Here is a 19,227-nt window from a genome sequence, read left to right as displayed (position 1 = left end):
GGAGTAATGACTTTAATGAATCTTAATTAAGGTGACAAAATATATTTGACAATGTTGTTATTACCACTATTAATTAATTATTTTAAAAGCCATTGGAAAATTAATAATATGCAAATTGATGCTATGGGTACATTAGGGCAGGAACTAAACTAGTTAATTAAATGAAACTAATAAGCTTGAATAGATAAAAATCAAAGAGGTGGACTAAAATGTGGGGAAAGTTGTAATGTGAAATACAGGTTCCATTTTTTTCTATTCCCATAACATTTTGATGCATTAATTGTAGAGGGGAGAAAATTATTATTGAAATGTACTTTTTGGCTAAATTACTCTCCCCTTTCTGCTGTTTACTAAATACACAAAACTTGACTGAATTTTCCAGCTCCTCCTTCTACTATAGTTACAAGAAACACAATTCTACATCTAGTATACAGAAGGCCCTATGCTACTTTAGATTGAACATACAAAATTTAGCTTCTATTTGACTCTGGCTGAATATGCAAAAGCCCTGATGTACAAGACATTCTTTAACTTCACAAGACCCCACAAATATTGTACCCAAGATTTTTTTGATTATTCCCATTCATTCCCATACTCTCTATTTCAGCTACATGTTACCATTATCCTTTCACTGTACATAAAACCCATTTCCCATCTCTCTGCTCTTGGCATTTTCCCGATCACCTTCCTCATAAGAACAGACTGCATCCCATTGGTTAGCTATGTATTCTAAGCAAATCTGAAAAGGCTAAATATAGTAAAAAAAATGTACCTAGGAACTGAACTATTAGAAAATAAGTTTCCATAGTACACTAATACATTTCTTTTACTTAAAAAATTGACTATTCCCTCCATTCATACAGACTCACTAGTGGACAAGATTCTCCCCACGTTCTTCAAAAACTGAGGTTGAGAAAGTCTTCAACATAAGCAACATTTTCTATATAGAATAGTAAACATATACTTTTAAATCTTCATAGTTGAGATAAAATTTATATTGAAATAAAACTATTATGAGGCAAAAATTATCCTGTTTGCTTGAGCTATTGGATAGTTAGGATGCTGGATTATGACTATATGCATCATTTTAAGCATAGTTGGTAAAACAACAATCTTTTCCTTTTAGGTTCATCCACTTATGTTTAGGTCTGCCATTTCTAGTTGAGCTTTTTTAAATGGCAGCTGGCTTCCAGATGGCAGCAGTTAACTTAGACTTTAACCTTCAGTTTCTATACTTCATCTCCTCGAATCAGTAATCACTTGTGTTATGATGAACTGAAAAGATCACTTCACCTGAAGGCAGAAGCTCTGGGCTAATACCATAGCTATGTTACCTATGCTTGTGTGACCTTAGATCAATTCCTTCACTCCCCTGGACTTGAGTGTCCTCATTTGGAAAATAAAGAAAATTTTAAAAAGAAGAAAGAAAATAAAGACCAGATATCTCCTGGGAGGCCTTATAACTCTAAAACTATGTCCCTGTGACTAGTTAACATAGTTAAGAGTAGGATAAATTGGTATTGGGGAAAAAAAAACAAACAAACAAACACCAATGAGAAATCACTGAATTTTGTGTCTACTTTTTGTCTAGAAAAATGATAGGTTAAAGAAGTGATTTTATTTTATTTTTAAATGTCAATAGCACTTTATTTTTAATTACAAGTAAAGATTTTTAAAATTCATTTTTGCAAGATTTTGAGTTCCACATTTTTTCTCCCTCTCTTATCTATTCCTCTCCAAGAGAGCAAGCAATCTGATATAGGTTATACATGTATGATCATTTAAATCATATTTCCATATTAGTCATATTACAAAATGAAAATCAGAACAAAAGGGAAAAACCATGAGAAAGAAAAAAAAACAAACAATAACAACAAAAGGTGAAAAGAGTATGCTTTAATCTGCATTCAGTCTCCATAGTTCTCTCTCTGGATGTGAATGTTATTTCAAGAAGTGATTTTACTCTACATAAAGTCACACATAAAGTAAGTAAGTAAGAGGGAGTTAGGTATCAGGATTGATGGAGTGTAGACCTGAGAAAGACCTCAGGAAATCGTGAGTTCAAATGTGACCTCAGACATATTCTAGATGTGTTCACTTCTGTCTGCCTTAGTCTCCTTCAATGAAAAATGGGCATCATAATAGCAACTTCCTCTCAGAGATATTATGAGTATCAAATGAGATAATATCTGTAAAGCACCTAGTATAGTGCCTAGAACTTAGTAGATGATTGATAAATGTTAATCTCTTTCCTTCCACAAAATTTTTAATGGATTCATACAATTCAATTCAATTCATTAAACATGTATTAAGTGTCTATTGAGTACAAAGCACTGTGCTAGGCTTGGATATAAAAACATACAAGAAGTAATTCCTGTAGCCAAGAAGTTCTTATTCTATTTTGGGTAATATAGCAAGACTAAATAGTTAAATAAATACCAATAAATATTAAATTATTCCAAGAGAAAGAAGAGGGAAAGAGTGGATCAGGAAAGGCAGTATGTAGATGGTTGACCTGCTTTAAAGCAAGTTGTCCATTTTGCAAGGTAGAGATGAGAACAGATTATATTCCAGATGTAGAATAACTTGGAGCAGGGAGAAGGGAAATGGAATGTCTCATACAGAAAATGATTAGAATCCATTTTAGCTGGAACAGAATGTGAATAGGAAAAATCTAAAAGAAGACTAAAAACATTTGTTCAGTTATTTTTCAGGCTTGTCAGACACTTCCTGAGCATGCTGGGGGTTTTCTTGGCAGAGATACTGGAGTAGTTTGCCATTTCCTCCTCTAGTTCATTTTGCAGATGAGGAACTGAGGCAAACAGGGTTAAGTGACTTGACCAGAGTCATACTGCTATTGTGTCTGAAGCCAGATTTGAACTCATAAAAATGAGTCTTCTTGATTCCAAGGCCAATACCCTATCCCCTCTACCACCTAGCTATCTAGCTTGTACAAAGTCTTTATTGTCAACGAATGATTTAGTACACTGTACTAAAAACAATGAGTCATTGAATATAGGCATTTTATGAAGATAGTATGTCATATTTCTAAGGGAAAATGAAAGTACCAAAAATCATAAATAACTTAATTAACTCACTAGATATAAATGTCAATTTAGATAAGTAGAGTTCTTTTCTAACATATGTCTTCTACATTTAGAATATGGTTTCTAATGATATATCTACCTATATATATTAGAATGCACATAACCAATGACATTTCATTTAAAAAATATCTTTGAGTAATCATTAGATGTCTTTTCTTTTGAATTTTCAATATTTTCATTGCCTATAATACATGATAAATATGATTAAAATTGATAAAAATGATAAAAACAAATTTTATAATGATGAAAATTCTGTTTACTTTGGAAGCATTTTATTTTTATAACTACATACTTATAATGCCTTTGACTTTCCTAGCTAATAAGGACCAATGTCTCAGGACATTTGCCTTTGGGAAAACTGAATATATCCATAAAACATCATGAGGAAGAAAATATCTAGGAGAATTTTGTTCATGTTCCCCAAATTTAATTTTTATAAGTTCATTATTGTTGAATCAATGCTTTTCTCATGTTTCAATTCTTTGTATTTGCATTCTGTTCAAGCGTATTAAAAAAAAAACAAATAAAATTGCCTTCACTAAAAAAAAAAAAGGTTTTGTGTATTCAGATGAGTATATGAATATTGTTTTATGTGTAAGTTATTTTCAAGAACTTAGGGTTCAGAAGGTACAACAGAAGTCAAATTTCAAAAATAATGGTATGTTGATCAGCAATCATTTAAGAGCATACTATATGCCTGATAAAATGCTAAGTATGGGCTTATCTTTGTACATCTTCAACGCTAAGTACCATCATTGATCCCTACCTCCCTCCCCCAATTTGAAGCAGCGGGTACACTTTACCTTCTTTGAGTAACCATTCCATTTGACAACTTGACTTACTTATTCATAGCTACATCATTATAGTTATTTATGCACATATTTTATTTAGCCCATCCTGGGTGAGCATAAGAGAAGGGAACAGACAAGCTTTCACAACTGGGATTCTATATCTGACCATAGTTTCACAGAAACACAGATGTCTAAAATGTAATAGAAAATTCAAGAGCTCACTCTGAGTATAGCATGTAGTTTTTAACAATTCATTTGATTCAATAAAATAAAGTCCCCTATTAAAATGTTTTTACCATCTCTTATGTTTATAAGAAATTATTTGGTAGAGAACACCTTAGAATTATTTGACAATAATCTGGTTATTTATATTAAGCTAGGTATTAAAAAAGAGATGTATCTCTCCTAGAGATATTTGATACTATCATAAAGAGGGTCCAATTTTTGTTTAGTCATTTTTTCAGTCATTTCTGATTCTCTTTGACCCCTAATGGGGGTCTGCTTTTTAGGCAGAGATGCAGGAGTAGTTTGGCATTTTCTTCTCCAGTTTATTTTACAGATGAGAACTAAGGCAAATAGGGTTAAGTGAATATAGTCACACAGATAATAAATTCTATTCTAACACTACTTTGCTCAAGGTAATGTAAAACTTCATCTAAGTGATAACTGAGACACTGATAGATATCTACTGGATTATAATGAGGTATTATCAATCCTGAGATGTGAAGTTACAAAAAAAATGTACATGCATGAAATACCAACTATGTAGAAATTCTGGGCTCAGATGACAAAAGACAATGAAAATTAGAATAAGGAGTTGGTCTTTTATCACACTAGCAACTGAAAGCTGTGGAATAATCTATAAAAAGCAGTAATTATTTACATCATTGAAAGAGAGTTAGCCTTAGTGTTAGGAAGGCCAGAGTTCAAATTTTGTCTCTAACATGCTAACTATATAATTGAGGACAAACCACTTAATATCTTAGTGCCCCAGGCAACTTGTTAAAACTATATTACTCAGCTATTGCTGACCTATATAAATGGATAGAATTTACATATCAAGAATTTTCCATACAAATAAAATCAAAGGATTACCCTCACTCAACACTCATCATACTCATCCACTCCCCACCAAAAAAAATATATATATATATATGATAGAGTCATACAGATTAAACTCAAAAAAAGGTGACACTAGGGACCAGAAGACCAACCAAAGTAATTCAAACAAGTAATTGGCCCACCAAATCTCCCCTAATTATACATGGGATTTGACCAAATATGTTTTAAAATTAAGAAAGTATCACTTACCATTTCTACTGGTCTGCTCTGTTTTATAGACTGGTAGACTGCAACTTATTTTTCACCAAAGAGTGTATGCTAACATTAAACAGCAGTGCATATTTGTATTTACAAAACACTAGTATTTAGTTTGGGAGTATTTTGTTCTTAGTCTGCCTTGTGATTTAGAATTGAATTTTGGACTATGTTTCCAAAATCCTCTTTAAATCCAGTAACTAGAAATGTTCACATATAAATCATGAAAAAAGTTGCCCTTTTTTACTTAACTCACTTTGATTTCTTTTTCACTAGGTAAAGCAATGATATCATCAGCTTAGAAATATAATATATCAAGGTCCTTGTACTGAGTCGATATTATACACTACATCTGTTAAACAATATCTCATTGCAATTATTAATAAGAGTAATGATAATTCCTATTGCATCATTATCCTGTTGCTAGGCTGTCAATGACATCTCTAATATGCTTTTTTTAAAATGCATTAGTAGACCTCTAATGCCTATTTTTCCATACTAAGATTATATATGTGTGTGTGTGTGTGTATAGATATAGATATATAGATAACCACCATCATAACAGTTGTGTTCCCAGGACATAAATTTTTCCCTGATCATACTCGGATATTCAAGGATGTTAACTCTTTCAAGCTACTTGGCTACCACATAGCATTATTGTTACAATTTTAGCTAGGAAATTAATTAGGCTCTGGGGAAAATGGAGTTCTGTTTTCCATACATGATTCATAAGGTTTGAAATCCTTTGAATATTTTATTTTAGCGATACTTAACCAATAAATACTAAAAACAAGAATCTAACCTTTTTAAATAGAAACTTCACACTGCTCTTTCACTTAAAAACAAAAACAAAAACACCTTAGCTTTATAAAATAACCACAGAGGAAAATAGACTCATCTGGTTATGAATATTCTAATTTTATTCTTACCATTGTTGTTTCTTGTATAGAGCCAAAGCTGTTAATAAAAATATTGACCACCACATCAACTGGAATACCTATAAACACAAAGGTAAGAGGCACTTGTCTAAATAACATGATCAGAAAGATCTTTTCTCCTAAGTGGCATGCATTTAATTTTCTTTAAGAGTTTAGAGAATCACTATAGCACAGTATAACAATATTTTCAGCAGCATCAATTATTAGTAAAAATACTGAGATTGCATTTAGTCATGAGAAAATTGGGTTTGACTCTTTCCTCTGACCCATGTTATCATGTATATATCATGAATGTCTCTTTGTCTTAGTTTCCTCATTTGAAAAATGGAGGTAGTAATCTTTGCAAGACCTACATTAAAGTGCCATTGTGAAAATCAAGTAAGACTATGTGGATAAATGTCTTTTCAAAACTTAAAACTATAAAAAAGGTTAACAATTCCATCCCCACCCCACCCCAAAATCTTTAAATAATATATACTGAAAATGAGCTAGATTTGATTGCCACTATACAGCAATATTAATCACTGATATTGCTATTTACTACATAAGAACAAATACACACACACACACATGTATGCTTGTGTGGGGATATACAATGAGAAAGACATGGTTTTAGTTCTCATAAAGTGTGGGGATAGAATTGCTTATTTATTTTTAATGTGCTTTTTAAAAAAAGTATCTTCCTTGCAAAGATATTCATGTTCTTCATTTTAAAAAATTAAGTGTGGCCTGATAATTTGCATATTTCTATCAACATCTTCAAAATAGACATTTTAACCATATAAGGAAACTTTAATAGGGGAAAAAAGCAAGGCTATTGTACTTGATGCTGATAATAACCTATTTTTTAAAACTCTGACTAATTTTTTTAAGGAGATGAGGCTTACATGAAATTCATACTGAATTGCTTACCTCATTTTCAAGAAAGGAAAAAAAAAGGATTTACACAAGGATGACTTTTGCAATAATTCCGTAGCCCTCTTTCTCTTTGCTTTGTGGACTTCTGGAAGATTGGGGAGGGGAGGTGGGTGGTAGGGGGTGCAGAGCAAAGGGAAAATGTGCAGTTGGCCTTTTAACCACATAACCACCTCCTGATGAAAAACAGGTGGTGAATAGGTTTATGGTGGACATGTGACAACCCAGGCCATGGCTGATGTTGAAAGTAACTGAATAGGCCCTGGTAATGAACAAAACCCCTTATTTTTACAACAGAGTTGTGTAACTTTAGTTGACTCGAAGCAGCTGCAGACTGTTTTTCCTCCGTAAAGGACGAAAAAACCTTATGATGTTAATCTGATATATGTTCATACCTGTCCTTAACTGCACAACTGGGATTAGTGTTTTCCAGGGGAGCCTTTTCATATATTTCATTTCTAAATCATCAGGAATAAGGTCTGCACAATCTACTCATGACTTTTAATTTTATTTTATGACAAGTATGGTTTTACTTCTCATAAGGTGTGGGGATAGGATTTTCTTAGAAAAGAAACAAATCTTGATTGTAGGAAACTTGTTTCATTTTAGTCACAAAGGTAGCACTTTTTGACCAAGCAGCTAGAAAGGAGAAATGGGCTTTTGTTTTCCCCTGTGATTTATTTACTAACATGTAATTTCTATATATACCAAAAAATGCTTCATTCCAATTTTCATTCGTACATAAATACAAGCATCATGGTACGCAACCCTGGTAGATTTATAATCATAAAGACTTTGTTGCAAATCCTAATTATGATATTTACTAGGTGTGGGACCATGAACAAGTATTTTAACTTCTCTATCAAGTAACTTCTGATACTCTTCAGATTTTTTTTTTAATTTATGATCTTCTACTTTAATCATAGACAGGCTCTCATCTATGTTGATAGAATTCTCCTGATTTTATAAGAAAGGTGTTCTCACACCAGATTCATAGTTGAACAATTATGAGGTAGGACAAATATTGATCTGCTATATGTAAATGTGGTAATGGTTTTATCCTCAGTTAATTTTTATATCAGTTGTAAAAAGACCTAGTAGAATATTGTAATCATGTTATTAGAAACCATATGTATGCATATTATGTATATAATATGTTGTTATATACATAATATGCATACATATATAGTATTTTAACATAACAACTAATTTTTACAAATATTATAATAGTTGTTAGAATGGTTCAGAGGAACAAGGAAGAAACATCTCTTGAAAGGAAAGGCTTAGAGATTTTTTTTTAATGGTACATAGCAAACCTATTAATTTACCATGCATTAATAGAGGCATTTATCATCCTTAAAGCAGATAGGCAATATTAGATATAATCAATTAGTCTTTAGTAATATGTAATGTTTAGTATTAATTTAATAATAATATGAGTTTTTTTTTCCTGAGGCAATTGGGGTTAAGTGACTTGTCTGGGGTCACATAACTAGGAAGTGTTAAGTGTCTAAGGCCAGATTTAAACTCAGGTCCTTCTGACTTCAGGGCTGATGCTCTATTCACTGTGCCACCTAAATGCCCCAAGATCTTAATTATATTAAAATTTTTTATTCAAAGAATTAGGTAAGTATAAAATTAATACAGATTCCTTAGCTTTTCTGTTGAAAACATTTTACAGTTTTTTTCCCCAACTCCCAAATGATAAATAAAATCAGTTTAAAAATTATTTCACATTTTGGTATTGTTTTTCATGCAGACAGATTACCACAGGACAAATCATATTCTTTGAAATATAATTGTGAATTCAGTTTAATTTAACATGGTTAGCCTACAAGTTAGTTCTATTTCTCCAACACTTGCATTTGATTAAATTTTATTCCTAAATCTTAGATGTATCTACTTACTATGAGGGAAAAAATACATTGGAGGGAATGATATGAGCACATGATTGCCAGTTCCAAATTATTCTGGAATTCTTTTTTTTTCCATTCCTCCTTCCATTTGAGAAATGTTTTATACAGATTCTTATATTACACTTTTAAGTGGACTAAATTCTTAAGGTTCAAGGGAAGAAGGTACCTTCATAAAGACAAACCTTTGAAATTTGGTCTGATCCTGGGATCATAACTGACTAACAGTCTATTCAAGATATTGCTTGTGGAATTAGCTGGTACTCTGGCAAGATCTTCAGCAGACTGCTGCCTATAAAAGAAAAAAAGGAAGAATTTAATGATTCTTATTGAAATAACAAGCAATACTAAGTATTAACATTAAAGAATAGCTTTCTCTCCAAGCCAAAAGGCTGATCTCAAGCTTTCTGACTATAATCTGCAAGCAATGTAATATTCCATTTTATACTTATATGGAGAGTTAAACCTTGCTAAGAAGATTTAGGAGTTCATAATAAATACATCATCCAAGCAAAGACTCTAAATGTTTTAACTGGGGATCCTCATCAATAAAAATCCAAAAGATATATACAAACTACTTATTATACCACCTATTAGGCATTGTTACCCTAAGTTCCTATAGATCAAATCAAACAAAAACATTTCTTGCCCTTAAAGAACTCATAATCTAAACTATGGAAAAGCCTAAAAAGCAATCAATACTTGAAAATGTATATGAATTAAAGATGTGATTTGAAAAATGTCCAGCATTGATAGCATGCAAAATAGGCATAAAAGTTATTAAATGATAAATGCATAGGAGAATATAGCAAAGATGGAATTATACTGCAAAAAGTTATAATTTAATATTTCTGATATCTATTAATGCTTTCATCTCAAGAAGCACCAAGTGTATTCCACTGTATTCATTATTAAATATTAGTGTAGAAGTCAGGAATATCTGAGTTCCAATTTGATCTCAGACACTTAATACTTTCTAGCTCTGTGATCCTGGGCAAGTCACTTAACCCCAATTAACTCAGCCAAAAAAAAAAAAGTTAGTGTTTTTTTGTTTGTTTGTTTGTTTTGTTTGTTTGCTTGTTTTTGGCATGTTTTACTTGGAAGGAAATATTTAGCAAAGTAATTTCCTCTACTGACAATGGTGTCATAAGCAAGATACAATTATTGTCTTCACAATACATATGATAATTCTGTCATCTTTTCAACAGCAGAGAAAAGACTGTTGTATTTAAATATGTCTTCAAATACTTATTAGCTAGCTATATGATCCTGGGCATCCTGTCTGCCTCAGTTTCTTCATTCAAAAAACAAACAAACAACAACAAAAAAAAACTCTGAGACTTTATCCCATAGTTGTCATGAGAATAAAATGAGATGTTATTCGTAAAGCATTTTGAATACCTTACATTGCTCTATAAATACTAGCTATTATCATCATTTTTTTCAAACTGTTAACTTCTGACAATTTAAACTGAAAAGGTTGTTTTTAAAATATTAAAGACTCAAGAAATTGTAGGAGTTTCTTGAAAATTCTGCCATAGTAAGTATTCTTCCCCAGGCCTTAGGTTAATGATTCATTGTTTGATAAAAGCTGGAAAATTAGAAAGCAGTCTGTCAGAATTTAGGGTGAGACCAATATCTCACACTCCGTACAACAAAAAAAAACTCCAAATAGCTATATTACTTAGACATAAAAGGTACCATCATATACAAATTAGATGAACAAGTAAGGAAATTCACAATTATGAAGAGAAAAAGAATACATCACCAAACAAGGGATAAAAAAAGTTCAGAAGATAAAATGAGCAATTTTGATAACCAAATTTAAAAGCTTCTGCACGAAGAAATTACATTAAATTGAAATGTAATATTGAACTAGGAAAAAATATTTGTAGCAAGTTATACTAATAGAGAATTGCTATCCAAGATAATTAAGAGACATTTAAATATATGAGCAAAAACTATTCCCCAATAAATAAATGGGCAAAAGAAATGAATAAGAAGTTCTCAAAGAACAAGTTATGAATAGCCACACGAAAAAATGTTCCAAACCATTCATAATAAGAGAATGCAAATTAACACATCCTCTGGATTTTTACCTCAGGCCCATCCACAAGATTGAGAAAGATTACCAAAAAAAGCAAAATAGATGGTTTTATTGTGGGTCAAATATGGGAAAACAAATATTGATAGAACTATGAATTGGTTGTCCTTCTGGAAAGCACTGATCAAAAAATCATAAGCTATGCATATCTTTTGACCTAGCAATACCATTATTGGGTATTCTCTAGAGTTACACAGCATTCATTTTGACCACTGTCATTGCAAAGAAATCAAAGAAAAGAAAAAGTGATCCATAAAAAAAAAAAACAACAAAAACAAATACAGCAGCTTTTTACTATGATTGTGGGGGAAAAAAACCTTGAAATTAAGAGAGTATCAATTAGACAATATCTGAACAAATTTTGTATGTGAAAACTATGGAATATTTTTCTACTATGAGAAATGACAAATATGGATGGTTTAAAGAAATTTTGGAAGACTATATAGATTCAGAGCAATGTGAACAGAACTTGGGTAAAATTCATGCAATAATAATTTAAAGTAAAAAAAAATCATTGAAAGATTTTAAAATTCTGATAAATACCCAGAGGACTAATAATGAAGGATGCTACCCACCTCCTGACAGAGAAATGTTGACTTCAACGTTCAAAAGGAAATATACATTTTTGTCCATGGCCAATGTGGAAATATATTTTGTTTAATCATATGTAATTGTAACAAAAATTTGGATTTTTGCTTCTTTGTTTTTAATGTGTTGATGTAATATGAGAAAGAGAATTAATAATATAATTGTTAATAAATAAGAAAAAGGGATCCTTGAAATATGTTTAATGTACTGAAGAATTTTTTTTTGAAGACCAGAAGGAACTAAAGTCAAGATGAACAATTTTTAAAATTACAGGTTGAATTCTTTATATACTTAAAAAGAAAAAAAAAAACTGCACATAACAGTCACGGTTTCATGCATAATTCTTTTTGTTCCCCCATTGTTCATTTTATGTGTGGATGTTCATGTTCTACTAGGTGTTTGTTAAGAAAACAACCAAAACCCCAAGACATTATAAAGGTGTCACAAAACAATTTTAAACTTTTTTCCAGATGAAAATGTTATCTTTATCAATACCATTGATAATATGAACATTTGCATAATAATATGAACATGCCTAAATACTCTGGAAATACACATCTAAACTAAATGTAAAACTCCTGGAAATGGCCACTTTAGCTCCAGATGGTGAAGCATCCAAGAGAGGTTTTACATTGTGTGTACTATATAAGATATAACAAATAAGGAATTGGTAAAGATAATGTTGGCCCAATGCAACCCAATAAACATTTATTAAATGGATAATATGTGCAAAACACAGGGAATTCAAAGACATAAATGGAATCATGCCTGCCCCCAAGGAGCTTACATTCTATACCTTGGTAATATCTTGATCAGTGCCTGAGTTGGAGCTAATAATAGTCTTATACAATAAGAGAAAGGGGAGGGAATGGAAGGAATTGGAGTGCATTCAGGGTAATATCAAATTCTTATAAATCTCTAAGCTACAACAGGAAAAAAGGATCTCCTTGATTTGTAAATAAATTTTCCCTGGACCAAATTATAATTAAATACAAGGAATTATTCTAGAATAAAACGGGTGGATGAAACACAATTGTTGCTCTTGGAAGCTTAAAACTACTAGGGAGATGGAATGGATACAAGTAAATGAAATACATTTTAAAATATAATAAGTATACATCTAGTATAGTAAATAGATAGTCCTACAGTAAAGAAGACTAGAGTCCATACCTGATATATACTGGCTAATTGACCATGAGTAAATTATATAACCTCTGAGTGACCCTATATAATGTCAAGCATAAATAAAAACATCAGGTAAAATAAATTAGAAATTTGCTTCAATGAAGAGCACTTTCACACCAGATGATACTTGCATTGAAAAAAATCAGACAGACCATGATGTCTGTGTCACCATCCATTCCTCTTCTACTCTCCACCTCCCCAAAAATAATGTGAATGATTTTTTTATGGGAAGGGATACATTTTCCCACTTGAATTATCTGGAAAGAAGGAAGTGGTATTTGTGTTTAAAATGGGGGGAGAGATTTTAAATATCAATGAAGATAGCTTAGGGAAATTAACTTTGGGCAAAGGATCCAATGTGAGCAAAAGAATAGAAGCTGCAGTTATAACTTGTTAATGTTTCTTTTTAAAACTATTTTGTTTTTACAGCGTCTGTTTCCTATCCTGCCATCTATTTGGAATATAGTTTTCTTTTGAATTATAAAAGTCAGCACTGATACAGTATTTAAATATACGATCTACAACAGCATTTCACATGCATATTGCATAAAATGAGAGATTTTTCTAATGAAACAATGTATATATTACATTCATTGTTGAGGAAAATCTAATATAACTGTCTACATAGTTATACACTGAAAACATATTTTAAAAGTCCATATTCATAGACACTTTCTTCTGAAGAGCTTCAAAACATACAGTACACATTTAATATACTCATATTCCTACGATATCCTTGCAAAGTAGAAAAATTACAATTATCTTAATGGAAGCTAGGCTTATTAAAAATATTTGATTGTCACTAATTGTTCAAGCCTCCGTTAAACTCAAATCTATAACCCTCATTTATATGACTTACATTGGAAATATAACTTCATTTATTGTTTCAATTTTCCTGAAAATAAAGAAGTTGGACTAAATTATCTCATATTTTGTAAGATGTTAAATTACATATGTTATGTGAGATCTTTACAAGTCCTTACATTTGGAGATTCTTGACTATGCTGTATTTAAGCTATTTCAAAAAATCTATCAATAAGTTGCAATATTATACACTGTTATGTACAATTAAATAAAAATAGAGCATGAAACTCAGAGAAAAAAACTCTTTCATGGAAACAAATAATTAATTAACTAGAAAAAAATATTTTTCAATTAAAAAAAATCAGACCTTTCTTGTTCACTTGACTGAACCAGAGCTGTGGTCATTACTATGCATATGCTTATATAACTATAAAGTTGTGTATGGAATGCATATGGTTTTATAGCTATGTGATGTAAGGCATTTCCCCTACTAATGGAAAAATCATACTCAGAGAGGTAGATTTAAAGCCTCACTTGATCATTAACTAAATTTACTTTTTCTCTACTACCTCTTCTGTGACTATCCTGTCAATAAAAAGGCAGCTACTTTCATCTTAAAATGAACCTTAAAAGTTCATATCCAATGTTTAACTACACTAAGTCATAGTCCTCTATACTTAGGAATTTATTCCCCAAAAGTATTTCTTTTTTAAATTAAGTATGTCCTTTGCAGTCTTGTCCCAGAAAATAAAGTTCCATTCTGTGGCAGCCTCTATGGTTTTCACATGCAACACAGATCAAGCCAGTCTGGGAAGAAAAGTATGTCAATGTAAGAGCAAAAAGATGACTTTATTATTAATAGTTTCTCTACAAAGAAAAGAGTTTCAATCAATATCCTTTTCTTTTGGGGGTAGAGAGAGAGAACAATATGCTCATATTTAGTCGCCACAAGAATTCTGAGCTATTGAAGGAGAGAAAAATGGATAAAAACAGAGGCAGGAAAATATGTTCTAGCATCTCCATACTCACCTTCAAAAATAACTACATTATTTAGCTATAAATGACCTGGAGCCACTATTGTGGCAGCTTAACCTAATGGCTGTATTATCTACCAAAGCATACCCAACAGTGAAGGAAAGTTAGTAGTAGCAATAAATGGGGGAAAAGGGTGTTGTCCCAAGAAATAATAACATGAGAGTTGTAGTCCTGGAATTTTAAAATTCCTTTTTAACACAATATTTCTTTACTTTAATATGCATGTTGCTAAATTTCTCAATTGTATATGAGTACAATCAATGTACAATTTGTTGGATTTGCTGACATGTTGGAGAAGAGAACATTCAGGCTTTTACAAGGTTACTATAAAGGAAATCACATTCATATAATTATACAATCGATATAAAGGTAGAACTGTTGTATAGGATCTCACCTTCCTTACTGTTTGTTGACTATTTAAACACACATTCATATACCCACATATGCACACATTTGTATGGGGACTTAAATGTTGCCTTAATGGTTCTCATCCAACAAGGTGTCTCTCATTCTTAAGTAGAAATAATACAAGATGTACAAGATCATAGATTTTCTGCCGGAGGGACCTTAGAATTTATTGACATCTTCACTTTATATAAGAAAACTGAGATACAGAAGGTTAACTGTATTGCTTAGGATTACATAATTAATAATTGTCAAAGTAAGGAATTTAACCCTGGTCACTATGCCATACTGCCCCTTATTTTTTCAAGAATGTAACAATTGGGAGTGAAGACTGTGGACCTTATCAATGCTAATGTCACCCTAGGAATAAAACAAGGAAAATGCCCATTAAAGATTAGCCAGTCATACAATGTATTTTATGTAACACACACACACACACACACACACACACACACACACACACACAAAGCAGGAGGAAAGCACTCTCCTCCTTCCACCCTCAGAATGCTACACCCACTATCTATTAAAGAATTTGGTGAAAACATACACAAGTCATATAAGTTGAACAGATATATGATCTACAGTGTGTTGGAAAGGATGTCCACTTTGATTACATGGTAATATTCACTGGAGTATTGATAGCCTTAATATGTCTAAATTCCTTTAATGATTATGGATTCAAATTTTGGGGAGGAGGATTGACTATATTTTTAACTATTACAGAGCTGCTTACTTATAATTAAAATATAGATAGATAGATAGTTAATACCATATTATATATTTTGCATATATTCCATAAATTCAGTTATTTCTCCATAAAAATAATAAAACATACTTTCTTAATATATTTGATTTAGATATAAAACTTAATGAATTATATCTACACTCAGAAAAAAATATTATAAAAGGCTAGATTTTTGGAATCACCTTTCAAGCATTTGCATATATAAATCATAAATTATAATATATTAATAAATGTCTTAATTTTTGATATTTATTATGTTTGTCTTCTATTACCGTAGAACAGAAAAAAGTTGTGACTAGGGGAGATTTAAGGACAGATAGTTATGCTGCCCATATCATTAGTGGTTTTTTTAATGGTTTATATTTGTTTGAAAACAGTGTTGGTGTGCACCAGTATGTAGGTGGTACTATTTGTTATTTTAATAACATCTAAGAATGTAGATAAAGAACAGAATGATCTACAACACACATGAATTTCTCCTTCTATTTATATTCCACAAATTGTTGGAGCCTGGTTGAAAATTATTTCTTTTCATGCCTTGTCTACCTTATCTGTGTGTTCTTACATCATCCATGCAGAAGAGAAAATTGTCATGAACTAGAATCATTTAATTGTGGGGGTTGGGGAGAAGTCTATGTTATAGGCCCTTTAATTTGACTCTTCCAAAAATAGTCAATATCTATTGATCATTTTTAAATTTGCCATAAAAGAAAACCTTCACTCCCAAATTTCCATAAGGAATTGTAAATGCTTTCTACTCATTATTTTTCACTAATTCATGTCAAATTATTATTTTATGTAATATTTTAATTAAATATAATCTAAACAATATAGTTTCTTGTGAGGCATTTCCCATATTGCCCAGAGGTAAGATCAACTCTTGAAGCAGTAGTCAAAAGGTCTTGGTTATATTCCTAGTCCTGATACTAATCAGTTCAAGACTCAGTTAAAAAAAGAAATTGAAAAGCTAGAAAAATTCTAGAGGACCAAAAAGATAGTGAGTAGCCTTCAATTCATTTTATATAAGAACTAGTTCAAATGATTTGGTGCATTTATTTGAAGAAAAGGAGGCTAACAAAGGACATATGGTTATTTTCAAATATTTAAAAGTATGGCTTGTTAAAAAAAGAATATGATTTCTTTTCTTTGCCTCCCTGAGACAGAACAAGGGAGTTTTTTGGGGGAATGGGAAGAAGTTGTAGAGAGGTAAGTTTAGGCTTGATGTAGATGAAAAGGTCCTAACATTTAGAGCTGAAGAAAAGTAAAATGGGATGCCTCCAAAAGTGGCAGATCCTCAGAAATATTCAAATAGAAGCTGGATGATGACTTGTCAAGTGGAAATTCCTTTCCTCTAAGAGTTCAATTTGGTAGTTCTCGTGGTCTTTCCCAAGTCAGAAAAATCTGTGACTCTATAGGACTTAATTATCTTGCATGCCAGTTTTGTCATCTACAAATTGGAGCTAATAAAACTTGACTCTGCCTTGCCACAAAAATTATGTAAAACTAGATGAAAGAATAAACAATGAAAAGTTTAGAACATCAGGATAACCTAAAGAAGTGGGAAATTAACTTTATAGGTAATTCATTATCTCTCCCGCATCATCTCTCAAGACCTGTTTGCTTATCTATAAATTGAGGGTGTTGGACAAAGAGAACTTCCAGAACAGACTTTTACTTCATCTAACTCTAGTTGAACAGAAGGAAAATACTGTATATCTAAGATTCAGTTTTAGTTTTAGTTTTAGTCAAAGAGAATTTATTTTAAACTTCAAAAACATGTTCTGTAAAAAAGAAAATTGAATACTTCCATAACTTTTATATTACTTGTTATAATATTTTAGTAAAATTTACAACTAATACATATTTTCAAGAATGAGGTTTAAAAGGAAATTATACCAAAAGTTAATCTTAAAAATCTGGATAAGATTGTATACAAAATAGTTTTGTCAACAAAATATTATCAAAAGTTGTCAACAAAATAATATCAAGTAATAGATTTATTGTAAATACTGTAAAAAGATTTTTAAATTAATATGATGTTCAGTCCCTTGTAGATATTGTCCTTTTATATGAATTATTTGTTTTCTACATGGCAGTAAATTATTTCTTCTAAAGAAAAAAAAAAACAATTGGTAAAGAATGTAAGGTATTGCCCACTTTAGAAGTGGATAGTTTCATGCCTGAAAGAGGCATAAATGATTGAGAAATGAGAGAACTGGTGCAGAAAGTTAACTGTGACTTAAATATAAAAGGCTTAAATCACTTTCTAAAAAATGTATTGTCTAGTGCTTCAAAGAATCAAAAAGAAGTTCTTATTCATTAACATTCATAATTGTAAATAGGAAGAAAAATAGCTTTTGAACACATAGCCTATGGAAAAGGATTTACTTGAAATTGGGGTAGTAATGAGGAGAATTTCTCTAGGATATAGAAAATATTGATCCCTTAGCTCTTTGTAATTGATTGTTCTAAAATATATAAAGATAAAACTAACACAATGACAATCCACATCAGTGTGTGGAAATGAAATGAACAGTTAAGAACTGTGGATTTCATAGAAAAATTTTGATGGTTTTTCTTATACAAGTTCAAGCACTATAAAAAGCTTTGATTTAAACTATTAAAAGTTTTGTAAAAAGGTAGAAGGCTGGTTAGATTCTTCAAGTTCAGGAAAGAGAGGGAAAATTCAACAGAGACATATGGGGGGGGGAAGGGGAAGAGTTCTGTTGATATGACTGAAGCCAGACCAGGCCATTGACTTCATTAGTTTCAGCCATGAGATTCCTGACAAGTTGAAGAGATAGAAAAACTCACAGCACTTCAGAGATACAGTTTGAAAATGGAACCTCTTAGATGCCATCTGCTGCCCTTTTAGGTCTGAGAGAGAAAAGTAAGAAGAGTTGTTTTGCAACAACTTTTCAGCTGTATAAAGGGATGTTGAGGACTAGTTTGACTGTTCAGAATTTATTGAATGAATAGCTATCTGAGGCTTTTTTAAAGCCCAAAGAAAGCCAAGCTAACAAACTTTATAGTTTTTTTTTTAGATTAAAGGAAACTATTCTTAAAATGAAGAGGCACTACTTACTCTGTATTCATATTTATTGAAAGAATTTATCAGTATAAGAGAAGAGAATGTTACCAGGAGGAGAAAAGTGAAGATCAGAAGAGAAAAAGTCTTCAGAGAAGTGGTTTCATTTGCTATAACAAATGTATCTATGATATTAAAAAAAAAAAAAAAACTGATATCAGGCACACCTGAATTCAAATCCAGCTTTAGATACTATCTCTGATTCTAGGTAAGTCATTTAATACTTCTGTTTGCTTCAGTTTCCTTATCTGTAAAAATAATAGCCTCTACCTCCCAGGATTGTTATGAAGAT

General features: G+C 31.3%; 1 protein-coding gene across 1 annotated transcript in view; it reads right to left on the bottom strand.

Moving 5' to 3' along the window:
* Window positions 1-19,227, bottom strand: part of GLRB (glycine receptor beta) — a 102,991-nt gene that overhangs the window by 63,462 nt on the left and 20,302 nt on the right. The window contains exons 3-4 of the mRNA XM_051964384.1: window positions 9,167-9,273; window positions 6,145-6,212 (exon numbers count right to left, since the gene is read on the bottom strand). Of these exons, the coding sequence (XP_051820344.1) occupies window positions 6,145-6,212; window positions 9,167-9,273 (175 nt within the window). The remainder of the gene's footprint in view (window positions 1-6,144; window positions 6,213-9,166; window positions 9,274-19,227) is intronic.

Source organism: Antechinus flavipes, chromosome 6 (genome assembly GCF_016432865.1).
Source record: "Antechinus flavipes isolate AdamAnt ecotype Samford, QLD, Australia chromosome 6, AdamAnt_v2, whole genome shotgun sequence".
Taxonomy (NCBI): domain Eukaryota; kingdom Metazoa; phylum Chordata; class Mammalia; order Dasyuromorphia; family Dasyuridae; genus Antechinus; species Antechinus flavipes.
Note: the sequence above shows the minus strand (reverse complement) of the source record. Positions and strands in the feature narration are given on the sequence as shown.